The sequence below is a fragment of the Cystoisospora suis genome (genome assembly GCF_002600585.1).
Source record: "Cystoisospora suis strain Wien I chromosome Unknown contig_1677, whole genome shotgun sequence".
Lineage (NCBI taxonomy): Eukaryota > Apicomplexa > Conoidasida > Eucoccidiorida > Sarcocystidae > Cystoisospora > Cystoisospora suis.
In genome coordinates, this window is record NW_027154477.1 from 1,115 (window position 1) to 19,955 (window position 18,841).

General features: G+C 49.4%; 4 protein-coding genes across 4 annotated transcripts in view; all 4 read right to left on the reverse strand.

The window, feature by feature from the left end:
• CSUI_003720 (uncharacterized protein) overlaps window positions 1-3,957 on the reverse strand; it is a 4,675-nt gene extending 718 nt beyond the window's left edge. The window contains exons 1-3 of the mRNA XM_068063915.1: window positions 2,325-3,957; window positions 1,311-1,513; window positions 196-357 (exon numbers count right to left, since the gene is read on the reverse strand). Of these exons, the coding sequence (XP_067924106.1) occupies window positions 196-357; window positions 1,311-1,513; window positions 2,325-3,325 (1,366 nt within the window). The 5' untranslated portion in view covers window positions 3,326-3,957. The remainder of the gene's footprint in view (window positions 1-195; window positions 358-1,310; window positions 1,514-2,324) is intronic.
• Window positions 3,958-5,894: 1,937 nt separating this feature from the next.
• CSUI_003721 (uncharacterized protein) lies at window positions 5,895-10,146 on the reverse strand. Its single transcript, XM_068063916.1, has 4 exons — window positions 9,833-10,146; window positions 9,290-9,454; window positions 9,014-9,124; window positions 5,895-8,843 (listed from the first exon to the last, which is right to left on the reverse strand). Exons 1-4 carry the CDS (start codon window positions 9,845-9,847, stop codon window positions 8,025-8,027), a joined length of 1,110 nt encoding a protein of 369 aa, XP_067924107.1. The 5' UTR covers window positions 9,848-10,146; the 3' UTR covers window positions 5,895-8,024.
• Window positions 10,075-13,561, reverse strand: CSUI_003722 (uncharacterized protein). The gene has a single exon (XM_068063917.1). It carries the CDS (start codon window positions 13,381-13,383, stop codon window positions 12,370-12,372), a length of 1,014 nt encoding a protein of 337 aa, XP_067924108.1. The 5' UTR covers window positions 13,384-13,561; the 3' UTR covers window positions 10,075-12,369.
• A 1,411-nt stretch (window positions 13,562-14,972) lies between these two features.
• Window positions 14,973-18,723, reverse strand: CSUI_003723 (uncharacterized protein; the record flags this gene model as incomplete). The annotated part of the gene is made up of 3 exons (XM_068063918.1): window positions 14,973-16,976; window positions 17,916-18,000; window positions 18,566-18,723. Coding segments are annotated over 3 exons (2,037 nt in total), but the record flags the coding sequence as incomplete, so codon positions are not given.
• Between the last annotated feature and the right edge of the window lie 118 nt (window positions 18,724-18,841).

The following is an 18,841-nucleotide window of genomic DNA, read 5'->3' on the forward strand; positions in this document are numbered from 1 at the left end:
AGATAGATAGATAGATAGACAATCGTAGACACATGCAAAGGCACATGGAGTTATCAACTGACTCTGAGGCGGAGACTGTATGACGTCACCACTCACTTCTATATCTATGTGTATCAAATGATTTCCTACACATGTATATACATATCTATATATATATCTATATATATGTACTGATATGTGTATGCGTATATATACCTGAAGTACCTCGACCGAAGGGACCTGCGCGTGGTCCTCCTTCTTCTCGTAGTAGCTGGGCGAGGATATCTTGAAGAGAAACACCTCCAAACACTTGCGCAAAGAGACGCTCGGCATCTTGTTGAGACATGCGATGATATCGAAAGGTACCGCCTCCACTTCCTTGAGAAAGCAAGAAAGAAAGAAAAGATCTTGTTTCATTAGAGAAGGGTATTATGAGTTAGTGCTAGCAATTTCAGATAGAGAGCCCTACGTGTATAGCGTCTCTCATTCAGCTGACACTCCCTCCACATATACCCAAGTGATCGAGTCTTTACTCGTATGTATATCTATATATATATAGGTATGCTAACCATTGGAGATTGTGCATGCAGATGATTTGTATAGACAGGTGTATAGTAACCGTAGAATCTAGATGTAGAGCGTCTATAGACAGGTGAAGTCGACATGTGTGTGATATGGACTAATGTAGAGAGAGAGAAGCACGTGCTTTTCGGCGGACGTGTATATCCCTAAACTGAACGGTGTGTACGCCCTTAACTCCTCATTCTTCTTCTGAGTTGACTTGTAGTTGGTCGAGACTAAGGTCAGCGAATGAAGAGACACGACAGTCTCGTCTCTCGCCCTATGAGGAGGATGCTACACAATTCACACTTTCGCATGCAACCGCACTACCTCGAGATACACCCGGGAGAGCAGCCTTACCCCCGCCATTTTCACTACAAACCTATCTATCCAATATAGAATCACATATACATATCTCACTTTTTTTCAGAGCCGTAGTTGTATATATACAGATAGAAAGATTACTTTATACTTGTATGCATATATGAATGTATCGCTGGCTAGGTAGATACTTGAACTCTTCTCGTGTGACCCCGAACGTATGTAGAGGCAGTGTAGATCCCTTGAAGAATACCTGTGTATCTCAGACGTACGTGTCTATCTACTGATATACACACATTCAAATACACGTCGTACGGCATGCCCGTAATACATATATACTATATATGTGAAGTGTACATATGTATCTACCTATCTGCTTATACACATATGTATGTATATACACAAACAGCCACAGGTGTGAAGAAGAGAATGAGGTGTTTTTTCCTTACCAAAGGGAGGTGTGAAAGGATGAGGACCCCCCCCACGAAAGAAATCTGAAGAAGAAGAAGCAGACGTTCCTTGAGCTCTCCCTGCCCCTCCGAACTTTCGTAGTGTGTCGTACTCCTGCCGTCTCTCTGGGTTGGAGAGAGTTTGATAGGCACCGCTCACTGAACGAAATTTTTCCTCAGCCATCTGACGAGTATCAGGATTTCTGGAATGAAGAGAACAACACAAGGGGAAAGTAGAGAAGAGACGAAAGAAGAGAAAGGGAGAGACAAGCTTGATAACCTCCTACGCATACAGCCGACCTTGTAGGCCGACTGTCCATACACCTTCCGGGTTGGACTAATGAGGGACCAAACGTGACGTACTACAGGAAAGCCTGCTAACGCGAGGAAAGAGAGGAAGGAGTAGAAAGAGAAGGAAGATATATATATATATGATGATATGAGTGAGGAGAGATCATTAAGAAACACAGAGAAAAGAAAAAAAAGAAGAAAGAGGGGACAAAATCAGACATTCAGTTAGCCGTTGAAAAAGTGTCCAAAGTCAGACAACAAAGAAGTACACCCGAAAGGAGAGAGACGAAAGCATATGTATATATACACATGTGCTTTCGCATGTCTATACAGATACGCATGTATAGATATGTATATATGCGTAGAGTCGGTGTGTGAATGTGCGAGTTTAGTTTTTCTTGTCTTTATAGACCTCCAGACTGCTTTATCTCCTTTATGTGTACACCTGAATACATGCGTATGTATATCTGTACGACCAAATATGTACCAGTACATAAAGCAAGTCGTGTATATGCACTCCTACACATAGGAAAGAAGGCACTTCATGAATAGAATACCGACGCAGTCGGAGATAAAGATCTGCGTAGACAGCTCCAAGGCTGGATGCAAGGACAACGAAGGAAGTTACTTGCTGTAAAGTTGTTCATTTTCCTTATTTCCTGATTTACTTGGCTAGGAAGAGTATATATAGAGAGAGAGAACTTTGTGGACTTTAGTCGGTACCTGTCAGGGTGCCACTTAAGAGCCAGCCGTCGATAGGCTTTCTTGATATCATCCTGTGTTGCATTCTCGCTTACACCTAGAATTTCGTAGAAATCTTTCTCCTTCTCTGAAGAAGTTGACAAGAAAGATTTCTGACAGAACGAAAAAGAGAGGGGAAGATGATAAGGAAGACAAAGCTCTGGACGGGAGAAAAGAGAAGAAGAGAAAGACGAAAAGGAATGAGAAGAGAAAGAGAGAAAGACACGAGAAGAAGAAAAAGACGTAAAAGAAGTAGCAATGGAGGAAGAGAAAGAGAGAGGGAGTGAAGAAGACAGATGGCGAGAAGAGGAGAAAGTCGGGCGAAGAAGCGAGACAGAAGAAATGCTTGACGAGGGGGGTGAAGGCAATTCTCTGGTATATATAGAAGAAGACAGAGGACGTGCTCGTGATGGAGATGAGCCAATGAAAGGTAAAAAGGATTTTCCTCCTGCTTTGTCGGAGTGTCTGACGATATCACCCGTTCTTTCTGTGCATACACCGCCGGAATCTAGAGACGGACAAGTAATAGAGGCTAAAGAGGAAGGAGAAGACTCCCTACCCCCAAGCTCCTGTCGTCTTTGACGACGCTGTCGACACGGTGTCAAGAGAGAAACATCATGACTATTATCACCTGGAGAAATTCGTAAAAAGCCACTTTTCTTCCTTAGAAGGGAAGGGAAGGAAGAGAAATCTCGAGTTCTAGAGGGGGGGGGTGTACATGGACAGGCAGATACAGAAGAAGAAGGAAAGGAATGGGCGGAAGGTCGGGCCCCGGGAGGAGTCGGAGTGAGAAGAAGGCGCCGTGAGAAGTAAGAAAGACGTGAGTCCAAGTGAGAAGAAGAGACAAGGAGACAAGAAGACCCCATTGGCTTTCTCCTGAAAACATTTCTTACCCCTGGTACTCCTTGAAGTGGAGTAATCCTTGAGGAGGAGGAGGAGGAGGCATAGGATTTTAACAACGTCGATGCCTGGCGGCTAGCCATAGTTGGGGAACAATCGAGACGCGGGACAGTACAGGGAAGAAAACAAAGAAAGTGGAGAGCTATAATGAATCATCCGGATGGAGCAAGACAGGAGAGAGACATCCTCTTTAGAGGAATCGAGAAACGAAGGGCGTACTTTCTTGAATGGGATCGTTCTGCATAGAGAAGGTACATGGGTAGAGAACGCAGCACAAGGCCAACCACATCCGGCTGAATGCGGTCCTTCTAGGAAAGGAAGAAAAGAGAGCCGAGGAAGAAGAAAGACACAGGATCAAAGAACGGGATCAAACTGGACAACCATCTCGGGTGAAGGAAGTTTTCACAGCGAAAGAGGAAAGCCGAAAAGAGAGCGAGGAAAAGACGCAAAAACGCAAGACTGGGACATAGAGAAAAAGCAAAGAAAGGAACGACGGAGAAGGTTGCCCATCGTAATTGAAAAGTAAATCAAGGCGGACTGACTGTAGCGGTTTGGACGATCCTCAAACCATCGGTTTTCGTTTCCGGTGTTGCGTTTGGCAGGAAAACCGAGTAACGCACATAAAAAAAGGAAAGGAGCTCTGTACACATCACGTAGATCCCCTCTGGGCCTGTCCAGAGCAAGAAAAAACAAAAAAGTCGAAAACAAAACCAGCAGAACAGAGAGGGGAGGCAGGTTCCGACCAAAGAACACATGCGACCGAGTTTTATGCACGACAACATGCAGGTAACAAGCGAGTAGAGACTATCGCCAATTGAGAAAAGAAACATGAACACTGTCATCTTTTCCTCGTTTTCACGGGTTCTCACACATCCGCCGCCGCTTTGTCGTCACCAACAAATAACATCAGAGAAGTCATCTGCGTGAAGCGACGAATAAGAAGAAGATCGAAGTAGGGCTCGATACTGATGGATACTGATGGAGACGTTGCGGCAGCTTTCGACTCCGTCCAAAATGATTTGGCATCATCATCATCATGATTAGTGGCTTTTCTCGTGTCGTCATTCCTACACGTTTCAAGCAAGCCGTCCTCCTGCGTTATCTCACGCAGGTGTGTGGTTTGTGAGGAAGGTAGCGGGAGCCTTGGTAGTTGGTTCTGTTCGCAACCAGGTCGACGAAAGGAACGATCACCCCAGCGATCTACTGATAGCCGAGTTTTTCTCCTACTGGAATTCCTCAACAGAAGTGACCCTACTCCGTAAGAAAGGTTTACGAGAGTTAGAAGTCAGCGAGACGAGTCTCCAGTGTCTTTTGCGACTGCCCTCCCTACTCGACAGCACACACGGTCTCAGCAGATCCTGTATAGAGAGACGTGTACGTCTATATGCGTCGTGAGCTGCCGGTGGGTCTCGTCGTCTTCCTTCATGCGGTTCGAAGACGTTTGTCAAGTAGGGAGCTGAGTGCGATTGCGAAAGCAAGAATTGATGAGAGCATCATTCTACTTTTGCTTCTCAAAGAGAAACGATGGATGGGTTCCCGTTGATCACAGGATCGGTTTTTCCACGATCTCATTAGGAGTAGAGGAAGGCGTCCGGCGATTATCAGCACGCCATATGAGACAAGAACAGTTCCCTTTCAACATTTCAGGGATTCGCTTCTCAAACCTGACCAGAAAACAAGTTTGGCAGGCTCGGGGGGCAACTGTACTCGAGTAGAAGAATCTCAATCATTTGCACGGCTGCGCTAGAAGTGGCAATCTCTATGTTGTACTTAGCGTTAGTGCCGATCTCACCGCGGCTACCAGTGTAGTGCACGTCAGCTCTCATGTCATGAGGAAGAGCAGCCTCGGAGAGAACCGCTGAAAAAGTGCCTTCCAGTGGACAGCAGGTTCCCTGGCAACGCCTATGTGAAGATACATTTACTGCCGGCAGCGGGCTCATTGATGAAAAGAATCGCCAGAGAAGACGCTCTTACTGCCCAAGCCATAGACTGACTACCGCCGAGGAGCTCTAGCTACTTTGCTTCCTTTGTACGTCTGTTAACAATACCAAAACAAGTCTGCCACTGATTCCCCGTAAAACTGGACACTTGTGTTAAAGCCAGAGTTTCTGACGCATCTCTCGGCAACAGACACCGCCCGCTTGCACCCGACGAACGCTTTATAAGCCCCGTAGAAAGTGTCAACCTTTAGTCATACAGACTCTCGTATGAACCACGTGGCAGTGTATTCTGGTATGACCAAGCAGACCTACGGCAGCACGTAGAACAGGGCATCTCCTTTTGGGTGTGGTGCAGCCTGTATGTTGAATAGATCAGGACCCTTCATCTCCTCCGGTGCTGAAACCTAATCCTAACTAAATGGACTTCGCCGAATATCTCTGGTGAGATTGAGGTTCCGCGCTATCCTTCATGCCTCTCGAGCCGCTAAGGGAAGATTTTGTCCCGTTTGTAAGTCAGGGGATGTCGAGGTGGTCACGGTCTAACCGCCCGGGCAGCTCTATTTCTGTCATGCGCAACTTCATCTGCGCGGAAACTCGGGTGAATACCCCTTCCATCGACGTCAGTAGGCGGCTCGGGCGATGGCTTACTCCGTATGTCTGCCCGGCCAGTGGGCGAAACGGCGTTCGAAAAATATCGTAAGTGTTAGCATAATACCCGATAGTTCGGTACCACCAGAAAAGGAATGGTAAATCTGAAACTTTTTCAGTGAGATCGCGGAGAAAAATACCCCCGGGAGATCACAATGGTTTAGCAGCGGGGCCTTCATTGGATATGATGACATGGAACACTCTCATTGTTATGCACGCAGTAGAAACAAAACAAACGGGTATAACAGGAACAGAAAGGACAGTCCAACCCTGCTTGCCAAAAGGCAAAGGCAACGAAGGGGTGAGGCCCCGAGTACCTCCAACGAAGCACTACACACACATCGATGCCCCGTCATGACGAAGAAGAGAGCCAAGAAATTTGATGACAATCTTTCTCTTGTTCCCTGCTGTCGGCGCCCTCTTCCTTCCTCATGACTTGAACGGACACCCCAACAAAAACCCCGACTTATCCCTGAAGTGTCAGGTAAGACATGAGCTGCTGAGAACCCGCTTTAAAGCGTGTGTCTTCTGCATTCTACACAATGCCAAATCGTGTCAATGGTTTCTTGTCTCGTAAACAGAGCCATGATCTTTCACTGTTCTTTTTAGAACAGATCAGCGACATATAAACAGACACACCGACGGCATGAGAACAAAGACACGCAATCCCTTCATTCTTGCAAACGCAGAAAACAACAGTTCCCGAGCTGCTTTTTCGCTTGAGCTACTTCAGCTGCAGGACCAATACTGAGAAGAGAGGGAGATAAGAAGAAACTGACCCCGACGTTTACATCAGTTGGCCTCCTCATCACGATATCCTGTCCATCTGAGCTTCACTACGGACGGATATCCACCTCTTACTCACCTCGGCCGATCTCTCCATCCACATACAAGTACACCGTGACGAAGCCAAATTCACTGCGGGCGATCACATGGGATGTAGAATCACTCTGACAGGAGGCAGCCTTCCCTGAAACCCCCCTTCTTTCTGACCAGCTTCCTTCTCTTCGTGTGTGATTGATGAAAGCTTGGTGCCTACACTACTATCTCGCTGGAAGAACCCGCAGCAACAGGATGAGACTGCGGAGTAGATTTCTTGGCTCATCGCCCTAACGAGCTCACGCGATGTTCGCTTATGGCTGGCCTTGCATGTGCAAAAGTACACAAGAAGAGGACACAAACTGCGAAGAAGATACTCTTTCTTCTCAGGGCATCGCATTCGAGAACAATGAGAAAGCTGAAAAGGCAAGGAAGAACGGACGAAAAGCTAGGTATCAGTGAAAAAAAGAGATGAAAAAAAACGCAAGCTGTCACACTGTGCGTGATAGAGTTGGTAATAACAAAAAAAGACCTGTTACTGAGGTTACTCCGCTAGGCAAGAATACGCAGCGCGGAACCGTCCGACCCCGATCAACGTCATGAGTCAGTTGATCAGAAGGAAGCCCGTAACAATCATGTACGACCTCTTCCGTTTCTTTCTCCTGATGTTTTTTCCACATTGCTGAGTAAGTCACTCAGTCAGCGGTGCTGGGGGTGGCCGATCTTAAAGCACGCGAACCACGTTCTCAGGAATATCGACAAAAAGAACGCTTCGAGTCAAGCTCTCGAAACGTCGCTCGGAGAGCTTGACTCGAAGCTCTCCGAGCGAGGTTTTCTCTCCCCTCTCCAGATGCCTTTCCCCTCCCTTCAATTCGCATTCCCTCAAGAAGATTGGACAGTCGCCAGACTTGTACACACACTCGAGGGTTAGGCACATGTTCATTAGGCGCCTTGCCGTAGGTGTATCTTTGCACGAGAGCCCGTCATAACTGGAAGGGGCTCTCGGATACTGAACTGGTACGCCAAGAACAACGCGTCAACACTCGAGATTTGATATGATACATCTCACCATCACAGAGTATTTTGTCTTGTGAGAACTCACATATAGAGGGGGAAAGCTCGTAAGAGCCAGACGGACTCCGAACCCAGTGTTGTGACTTTCTGACAAGATGTCATCAACGCGGATATGTGCATCGCACTTGTCGTCCGCCTAGCTACTTGTTTCTGTGGATGACTTCACCCGTTTGTTCTCCTTTCTTGCGCAACTCATTTGTGTATTCTCCCTTCTAACCCAAGGAGGAAGGAAACCTCTCGAGAGCTGAAGCCCTATGGTGATCCCGGGCGTTCGTACTCGACTCCATCCCTGTACATTTTCTCACTCTACTGAAACCCGTACTGCGTCTTCCGGAACAACCCGTGCGGCTGTAGCAGTGCAGCTCTTTGCATTCCCCTTGAGAGACCTCAAGGTAATGAAGAAAGCACGAGGAGGCCTGGCATGAGGATCCGGCAGTGACTTTTGCAAGCCAGGAATCTGTCTGGCTTCCAAGCCTCTTCGAATATCGTTCACGAAAACCAGAGGTTCCGTAGGCTTTGGAAAGGCACTCCAAACACTGCTCCGTCCTCCATTCCCTTCGCCTCGACATCTGCTGAACCCGCCGAGTGAATGTGAAGAAAACCCGGAAAAGCACGGCTGCACGCACCTTCCCTCTTCACTGCTGGCCGATGTATCTACAGCACTGACGCTTTTGTGCCCAGCATGCTGGCAGCTGGGCAATCCCGCAGTAGGACCAGAGCCACTGTGACATGGAAGAGAAGGCTGCTGCGCTCCTGAGGGGAAAGCTAACTGAAGACTACATCTACACGAAGTGCAGATGTGATGACGACGAATGTGATTGAGTGAACTAGAAGAAGCAAAGATGCTAGCCGCCGGAGACCATGGAGGCGCAGGCGGGTTTGCTGGGGCTGAAGCAGCGTGACCTTCCGCTACCACGGGACAACCGTCACGGTCGCTAACACTGCGTAACTCGGCACTTGGACAGGAACTTCCCCCGCGAACTCCGTTCCCATAGCGGGCGCTTGAACGCCCTGGTCTATCACTCTTGGGCACAGGATGAAGATTTGGAGAGCAGTTGGCAGAAGAAGCTGAAGAGGCAGGACGCGTCCTCCGAAACGTAGTGGATGTCCCGTTTCCCCGCTGAAAAGCAAGAACACACGAGGCCGGCCAGTTGGGGTGAACACCAGCAGGCTATAACGCCAGAACAAGACTTATAGACGTGCTCAACGGAATGAGCGCATGCTTGCGAAATTCCACCCCTCCCCACAGGAAAACTCGCTACACTGCCGACAGGAGGGAAGTCGGCTTACCTCCTTCGCACGGAGCTTCGGTGGACGGCGGACAGGGACGCGGCTTGCCTTTATTGCTTGAAGAGAGGTAGCGTCCTGAGCCCTCGGAGGGGGTAGCAAAGCGACGGGTACCTAAAACGGCCGACAAGCAAGTCGGAGACACCTTGAATATCGTATTGTCTCACACGAGAAACTTAGCGCTGCGACGGTACTTCTGCATCTTCGAAAAGAATATAACAGTTATAATCCATCCATTCCCCAACAAAGCTACCGTCGACACGCTGTCGATAGTCTTACTGAAGAATTGTCGTCTCTTTTCCGGGTCCACGTCTTCCAAGGGACAAAAGGATTTCTAGCCACACGCTTGCACAACGTATCGGTTGCCTGCAGGGAGTCCAGCAGACCGGCTGGCGAGCTGCGACGCAGGTATCGGCGCCCCGCGCCAATACGGGCAGATCGCAGCTGAAGATACACACACGCACCGGTGACGGTGAATTCAACAGGGTGACAAGACAATCCCTTCACAGGGACGTATGAGTCTCCTCTGACAGTAGAATCCTACACTGTGCAGCATGAGTTCTCTGTCACCGTGCGAGACCCGCTCACATCCGTTTTACTTAACCGGCACGCGGAAGACCGTGCCGTGTGCACCCTACAGTAGGAGTGTGAACTGCACCATCAACTGGACCTAGTAAGGTTACGCTAGCCATGCAGTCCCCCGGAACGCAGGTGGACTTTTCGACATGGTGATACACCGTGTTTCGTTGGCCCCTTTGGGGCACCTTAGGTACTTGCAGGACATCAAACTGCAACGCTTGGCGCGCTGCGAAGTGAACTCACCCGGCTAGAAATCATCACCAGAAAAATGGTGCGCCATGGAACAAGGACTATAAAACATCTGGAACATACTGCAGCCGGTCGGCACTTGACTGGGAGAGAAACGATGGGGAGACTCCCTCGCGAAGAGCCTGGGAAAAAAGGGCCCGCAGCTTGCAGCTGCACCCACTCCGGGGGAACGACAACGCCGGTGCGTCGGCAAGCAAACCAGCGGTTTCCTAACAAGCAACAAAACCAGAGTTCGCCGAGTACCAGAAACTGTGACGAAAAGAATCACGAAGGTATGGGAACGGGAAGCAGCCCTGGTCCTGCCTATCACTTTCTGGTGCTCGGGAGATTAAGTAGCCCTTGCTCCCGCGGGAGGTTTCATGTGCATGCCGCACTGCCGAAGCTTGCACGTTCTCGTTCTGCAACAGGAGTCTCGCTCCAGAAGCTCAAGTTGGTGTACGGCCCAAAAAAGCGGTTTTCAAACAAAAGGTTCGTGGACGTCCAACGGGATCCACCCCAACTGTTCGCTGGAGGTGTAGCACGGAGAGGCAACCCCATCTTCGCAAGTGCAATCGTTGCACTTCCTCGGCCTCGTGGAGACAGTCCCACTTCTTCGAGGCATCTCGTGGCTAGATGAACTGTGTGTTACACCTGAACACGGGTCAGCTGGAAACCTCCTTCTTGACTCCAAGCTGTCTCGTGTTGTATCGCGATGGAGGGATTTCATTGTGTGCCACGGGCTCGCTCTTCACAATTGCGTATGTGTGTTTGGAAGCGGGGTTTTCGTTCGAAGCACGAAGCTGGGGGGTCGCCATGAGAGCGTGGCCCGGCCGGCCGCCTAAAACGTTTTCCGCTTTGATTGCTGGCGAAACCTCGGAGTCCGGCGTTCCGTCGGCGCCCTGCGTCACAGCGGCTTCTGGTTTGGTTCGGTAGGCTGCAGATCGAACATGATAGAGCAGAAACTCAGTGGAGCTCCGCGAGACTCACCCCTCGTCCTGTTTCTCTTCGTAGCAGGCTCGGAGTCAAGCTGAGGCCCATTCTCTGCTTTGACGGCAGCGGCCTCGCTTTTCGTTATCAGCTTTTCCTCGTCGGCGCCCACTGGTGATGTGCAGCAGCGCTTTGCAGGATGGCGTGGCGGGCCTGGTGATTTGTGGAATCTATCTGTATTGAAAGTTATTAACTCATGCACGGCTCCAAACAGGCCAGCATCACCTTACTCGCGCTGCGTGAGTGGCCGACTGGTCGCTGCTTTTCAGCCGCGCCATCAGTGCCGACCGAGTCTCCCACGTGACTTTTGGAACTTTGACAGTGAGCCGGCGCACTCGCGCGTTTTAAGTCGTCCGCGTCATCGATCTTCGATTCTGGTTTCAACCCGAAGCATGGCTCCTCTTTCACTAAACTTTCATGACAGAGCTCGTCCTGCCAGTAAATGAGGCTGCTTCCGCGGCGCTGGTTCGAGCCGTATGTTCTTGCTTACCACCAGAGGCTGCCACGAGGAACCAAGCGGTTCTTCGTTTTTATTCTGTTTCTTCTTCTTTCCGTCTTCCGGCTCAGCGTTACTTGACCTCAGGCGAGCTGACCTACATGTTGTCTAGATGGCTGTTGCCTTTCGATGTTATGCAAATCTTACACTCACCGCCTTAGCACGACGGAGGCGAGCCGAGCAAGGACGCGCTCCAGATTCTAGCGAGGCATTCACTCTTGCGCAGGGGATGTCTCAGGCTCGCGGCTTTCTTACTGGCTGAGTAAAGTCGAGCTTGTGTGCAGATGTTATAAGCCCTAAGGAGATGTTGCGCTTGCGCCTCAATCAGTGCGCCAAAATCAGCGTTCCTACACACTGCAGCGCGCCGAACACTATGGTAGTCCAGTTTGAGCTTCTGAACGCGCCACTAGAGAATAAGGTGTGTTGTCCGCCAAGCGAAGGTCTCACTTTGATGAGGTTTCCGAATGACTTTTCGTCAACACCCGCCTGTGCTGTATAGTATTCTCGTGTCAGGAGGACGTCCGGTGGATGTGTTGCAGCTCAGAGCATACTGTAGCAGAACAAAACGCAGAGCCAACAGGGCAGAGGAAACAGTTTCTGCATTCGGGTTCAGGGCGCACTGAGAGGATTTCATCGAAAAGCGCGGCTGACCAACTTCTCGTCGCTGATGCTCTCTAGCAGGACGAACACTTCAATGAAACTATGAAGCCTGCTCGGTGGCCGTCGCCAGTACAGCTGTTTCCGCAGGTGCTATCTTGAAGTTACCCTGGATTGAGGGACTTCTGAATGTCCTGTATTACTGCGAGACACTCGCGAAAATGAGCTCCGGGGCTGGAATGTCTTCCAGCTTTGATGACAATACATCATGTATATTCTTGAGGCAGTGGGAGTGAGGCGACTTACCAAGGAAGCTCGCGATGCCGGACGCGCACTGGTCAGTAGATGCGGTTGTCGCCTTCTTCCGGCACCAGTCCTTGAACTGCGGTGTCTGGAGGCCGTCATAATCGTGCTTGCTTACACGCGACTGGCAGGTCATTCATCCCGTAAAGACGAAGTCTTTGTCTCGGACTCACCCACTAAGCAGCTTTACAATCTCTCTCGCGGCGCAGAACCCTTTTTTTCGTCGAGCGGTCTCGCCTGAAGGGTCTTGCGGGAGCTCTTTGTCATGCCTTTCACCCGAGTCTTGAGCGAGATCACTTCGAAGGTGAGATTCTGATTCCTTTACTCGAGGCGACGACAGTGCCGTGCACTGTCCCGGAGGCTGTGAGTTCTGCGTGCAAGGTACCGGCGACCCCTGCTCGGATTTCTCGGCACTCTCGGCATCAGGCGAGTGTTCGCAGTCAGCCGGAGGAGGCAATGCACTATGACCCGTATGCGAGCTGGGCTGCTCGTCAGCCTGATCCCCGCGGTCAGCCGGAGGCAGTGCGCTGTCACTCGTATGCGAGCAGGGCTGCTCGCCGGTGGCGTCCGCAGCCCTGTTACACAGTCTCTTTGCGTCAGGACAGGGAGACGCTTCCGGACCGTCCTCTCTCGCGTGCACAGGCTTTGGGTGTCGGACAGGTCCCGGGTCAGTTGCGGACTCAGGCCTTTTTTCTGTTCTCGGCGGTGACTCGGGTGTTCCAACTTTAGTCGCTGGCAACTTCGGTGGGTCTCTTGGTGTGTCCTTGGTTCCGTCCTGTCCAGCGACAGTTTCGTGATGTCGAGCGGTGCAGACGGATGTTGAGTGCGAGTCGCAGGCCGATGAGTTGGCGGGCGTTTGCTCCAGCGAAATTGCTGAAGGCCGGGGAAGAGTGCGGATTCGCGCGCTGTAGGAAGGCGTCACCTTCTCAGTTAGGTAGATACTTTTAGGAGTCAGGCAGCCGCGAAAAGCGGCAGATGAGTGGGCCCACCCCCCCGGCTGGATAGAACCCGTGGCGGGTGAACGTTGTGGGTCACGGAAGTTCACAACGGTCGGCAGAGACATCCGGGGACACGGGCCGGCGGATCTCGGGAAGGGGTCGCACGGGTGCTCCTGCCTTTCCTGGTAATCTGCATTTTGAATCAGAGTCCTTGCATTCAGTGTTGGCCCCGTTCCCGGTAGCATCGTAGCCCCTGGTTCTCCGTAGATATGAGGTCTTTGAGTCGGCCCCCAGAACTCTAAATTTGCGCATTCTCTCTCAGCGTCTCGTGCATATGCGTATCGTTCCGGAGCTTGGGCTTGTAGCTTCCTGCTCTCCGCTGGACTAGTCGAGTGCCCGCGCTCCTCACCGAGCCAGCGCCAGCTTCTACGCCGGCAGTCAGTTTCTCCTTGCCGCGGACGCGCATTCTGTAGAGTATACAGGCTCACGTACACATGTTTGTGTATTCGTGGTTGCTAAGGCTTACCAATTTCTGGGAGCTACCAGGTGCATCTGAATATGGCTTTTTGAGCCGACTGGAATCTTTTCGGGAGTAAGCTTCCGATTCTCTCATAGTAGACAGCGGGTCACCGCGCGACACAGGGAACTTAACGGGGGCGGGGACCGCTTTCTTCCCTTCTCCCTCTTGTATGACGAAAGGCCGCATATGAAGGAACAGGCACACGAAGAGGGCAATCGAGCCAAGGACCAGGAGCACGAGGCCGCACTGGAAGGCAAATAAATCGGCAAGGTATACCTGTGACATTGTAGGCATGAGGGGATAGAAAACAATCAAAAATTCTCCCTACTTTCTCGGAAGTTTCGGCTCGAAGCACTTCCATGCTGGTGGCTACGTCACCGATAGCAGAGGTAAAACTTTTGCGGGACTGAGCGTATCAGGAATTACCTTGACCACGGGGTACATACACCTGAAGCTGCTCAGCTTGAGATTGACGGGCTGACGTTCGATTCCAGTCAGATATATAGTTTGTTTCTCAGTTGAAGCCATTTTGCCGAGTTCCGTCGCACAGAAGATCAACCTTCCCCTCCCAGAACTGAGGGATAGTTACTACTGTCGCGGCACTACAGTCACACTCTTTTGTGCTGTTCGAAAGGATCGGTGTTTGGTGTCAGGGACCTGTCGGCGGTACAAGGACACCAGACAGAACGCTGGCCTCTGAATGCATGACAGAATGCTATGTCGTTTCTCGGTCACAAAGTGAACTGTCTCGGAACAAAACGTCTAAATCTTCGGATTGCAGAGCTCGGCTCGAGAAAACACGGGGCCCCATCTCCCCCCTCCACAGGTGAACGAAGCGCACGTCAGTTGAGCAGTCATCGAGCCTCCGCGCTACGACAACCGATAGTGGTAGCGTGGAGGCTCCCGTGAATACGCGGAGACTTTTTTGGAGCCCTTCTTTCTAGGAAGAGTCCAAGCCAGCCGGCTGGCAGCCCGGTCGGAGCCCTACAAGGTCTCCGACGGACTGCCAGCTATTTAAAATTCCTTGCTCTGACTGAGTAGAGACATGAACTGCTAACACTCCGATATGTGTATCCCTTCGATTTCTGCAAGAACTCTCGCGGCCACAGACGTGTAACAAAACTGCACTCGTGCCAGGAGCGCGTAGGCCCAAATGATGTCATGCTGTGATTGCTGTTGTAAATATTGCTATACATCGTTGGCTAAGATACTATTCTAGTGTGAGGTCCAGCAGCCAAAAAGACTCTCTGGCAGACAGCCTACACAGATGGGACATGATCTGCAGTTGTTGTTTCACAAAAAACAGCGGCTCTTCGTGGTAATAAAGTTCCAACTTGATAGCCTGGAGATTCCTTCATTGAATTCATTCATTCAGCAATAATATACTTGATATCTTCAAACTCCACAACGGCTTCAAAACAATTGACAACGCCAATACATGCATGTGTAAGAATAAGAAAACAGGAAACTGCGATATGAAAAAGCTTTCACCACCCGTCGGCCACGGTTCACCCACTCGGCATATCAAGGAGGAGGAATGCTGGCTGCATGATTCCCTCCACTTTTTCCCTCCGAGGCACGTCTTGCTGCAGGCTGAGCAGGTACCGACCGGAAGTACTGGGTAATCAAAGTGTTTTTCAGAAGGGAACCTTTTGACGAAAATGCTTGGCCAGAAGTTTGACCGGCGGATCCGCGTTTCGCCCTCTTCGTCGTTGCCCCAGCTGAACTACTCCGATAGGAAGTCGTCGCGGTAGTAGGACTACTACTACTATTACCAGTAGCATTGTTACTACTGGTACTAGTGCCTTCTTCCTCCTCTTCTCCTCCATCACTTCTTCGTCTCTTCCCCAGTGGAACAGGGGAAGATTCCATTGCATCCTTATGTACCTCCCCTGTCATTTCCTCGTTGGTTTTCTGTATGGATGGTGGTTTCGGAGGTGTTACAGCACCGACGTAGCTCCTGTTGTCATTCTCCGCGAGTGTACTGCCGTTACTCTCATTACTAGTTCCTTGTCCCTCGATAAACTGACTCGTTCCTATAATATCTGTTCTTTCGCCTTTTGTTTCTTTCCTTAAATAAATCTCTGTTTCTCTTTTGTTGCTACCGACATGTTCTCCTTCACCATTCTCCACTTTAACCACCATACTCTGCTCCTTCCCTTGAGGACTTTTGAAAAATGTTCCTGCTGCTGGTCCTACCACAGCACTTGGATGCAAGAGATTTCCATGTGAGCTCTTACTGTCATGACTATTAGTTCCTCCACTTCCTCTTTCTCTCTGGTCTGCGTGTTGTGGCTGTTCAACCTGCGGAAGACTATCATCTCCATCATACGGTTGTTCTTCTAAAAGACTCCCTGCGACTTCTTTAGCTAACTCCGAAGCAGCCATAGCGGCCGCTGCTAGATGAAAGGCCACGGAAGAAGATGATGAGGGAGTTACTAAGCATGAAGAATTTCGTTCCCGAGGAAAAATACTAGAAGACGAGGCATTTCTTCCTTCTTGTTCCTCTTCTTTTGTTCTTATCACAATATCTAGAGCCGCTTTAGCTGAGGACGCCGCAACCCACGCGGCTGAACTGACACAATCTATACCTCGGAAGGTAATTCCACTATTACTATGGTGATATGGATTCTCATTCCTATGACTGCTCTCAAAATCGTCATGATGATCCTGAAGACATCTTTTCTCTCCAGTTTCTTTCTCTCCTTCCCCTTCGTCTTTCTTGTTCATGGTCTTTCCTAGTCCTTCCGTACTACTACTACTACCACTATTACTGTTCTCGAGACTTTCCATCTTGCTAGCCGGGGCGGCAACAGCAACTGCAGCGGATGCCTGAGAGTTGCGAAGTAACAGCTGAGCTAATACTGACGTTGCCGTTACGCAAGACGACGGGGTAGCTCCCGTACTATTCATCCCCGAGCTTCCAGATACAACGACACTCTGTGTATTTAGGTTATGGTGATTTGTAGTCATCCGTGCTGTCTTCACGACACAACTAGGAGTTGAAGCTTCCTTATTCATGCTTGGACCTTCATCTCCTTTACCTCCTACTGAAGTCATCACTGACATCTCTCCGTCTTTCTCTTTTCCCTCGACAAGTTTTCTCCCTTGCTCATGGGGGAGACCTTGACTTCCATTACTACTATTATGACTAGCAGAAGAGCTGTTGAGACTATTACTACTATTAGTAGTATTCGCACTATTACTATTGTTACTACTACTATTCTGACTTTCCTCGGCCCTGATAGCTTGAAGAATTGTTTCAAGTTCTTCCTTCAGATGGAAAGCCTCCGTGGCCTCAGAGGATACATACCATCGCTGAAAGGACCAAAGACAAACAATGTAAACAGGAACAAGAAGCTTATCGAAAAAGAGAATACACCTCTCTTTCATCGCTCCCTATACTCCTTACACGCATGTCTACCGTTGAAACCTTCACACAGAACAACAGTATCGCCTCTCAGCTTTCTTTCTATCTCTAGATACATAGATAGATAGATAGACAGAGAGAGAACGAGAGATACATACATAGAGACGGCGATCCTACGTATACGCATGGTTTTTTCCGGTGTATCTCTACGTGCATACTTGCTACCGTAGTAGCTACTAGTCTTTCTCTTTCCAGGCCTCCTACTGTATGGAATCTATTTGTATTGGGTGTCTCTTCCCTACTTGTGTACGAACGCTCAAGTGTCTCTAGCTGCTCTTCACGTCTACAGAACAAGCCCCCTCCTCTTATGTTCTTTCACGAGCCTGGTAGACGGGAAGAAGAGACGACAGCCTGGTGGTATACGTCGTACGACTCCACTCAGCAAATCTCACCAGATCATCGTCATCACGTCTACAGCTTGAAAGAAACAAAACAGAGGAAAGATCTCCCTCCCCGTACATCAAATGGCAACAAGGCGAGAAGCAGTATCTTATATGAAAAGAAAGCAACAGAGAGAACAGACTCCTTGTCGACGTTTTTCTTCTTCTTCTTCAACACGTTCTATGTTCGTCTATACTCATAGATAGACATCCTTGTCTCTCTTACATCCCCCCGTCAGTCTACAGAGTGCAAGACAATCGTAACAGTGAGCGGAGGCTACTACACACCTTTCTATTCATGGGTAGACACTTCCCCATAGACAACAACATAGATCGAAACTCCCGCATAACTCCCTTTCTCACATGTCTACCAAAAGTCTGGCGTGGAGAAGAAAGATATGACGAAGATTTCCTTTATTTCTTTCTTTCTCACTCTTTCATTCTTACCTTTTGTTTATCTTCCGGTCGTCGTTCATAGACAATGTGCTCCTTAAACTTTCTCTCAAGGTCAGCTTTCGATAAGTGTCGATTTCTATACACACACACATAGACACCCCAAACGAGGCACATACACTTACACAACGCATGCATGTCGAAGACACCTAGCAGACACATCTTTTAATCTATCTATTCTTTCGTATGTGTATACAGACATTTATATGTACTTAACTATGCCTGTATGTACGTCAGGGGAAAGATAAGCTGCTCTCTAAGGTTGATATTCTCTTAGAAAAGAATTCTTTCCAATTATATGTGAGTAACGGAAAGACTTTGAGATCCAGCACAGACATTCCCGCTGAAGAATTGCCTTGAGAGACCGCGCCTATAAGAAGATCCTATGTATATACATAGATATACATAGATCCACATGATATACAGGAATGAATGTGGATCGTCTATTCGTTTCTGCACGCCTTGCCAAGACTGTCTGTAGTGAGAGAAAGAAGCATTGAGACGAAGATCTCATGACGTCCGATCTATCATCTCCGAAGAAGATCGATCCCTCATGAGAAGAATGAAGAAGAAGAAGAGGAAGAAGACTCATGCATGGCGTCAAGATGAAAGGATGACGAGAGAAAGAAATCTTGGAGACATACAACTTATGGAAATCGGCGAGGAGCTTCGACTTGGAGATATTTCGCCCATGAGAAAGTTTGAGAAGATGACAGAGCTCTTCTTCTGTTAACTTCTTTCGTGAATTCGATGAGGAGGAAAGACACCCTACTGCTTCAAGCTTCTCGAACGGCTTTCCTCCTATAACGCAGAAGAAAAAGCAGATGAAACAAAAAGAACATGAGGACGACAGCGAGAAGGAGGGAGAGAAGACGACGATGCAGGAACGGGAGGAGAAGAAGAACGGCGGCGGGGGGGGG

Coding starts and splice junctions, on each gene's coding strand:
- CSUI_003721 (XM_068063916.1), bottom strand. Junction 9,125..9,289: donor AAAGAGACGACAATTCTTCA/GTAAGACTATCG, acceptor CGGCCGTTTTAG/GTACCCGTCGCTTTGCTACC. Junction 8,844..9,013: donor CGAAGCTCCGTGCGAAGGAG/GTAAGCCGACTT, acceptor CTTGCTTTTCAG/CGGGGAAACGGGACATCCAC.
- CSUI_003722 (XM_068063917.1), bottom strand. CDS start 13,383: ATGCTACCGGGAACGGGGCCAACACTGAATGCAAGGACTCTGATTCAA.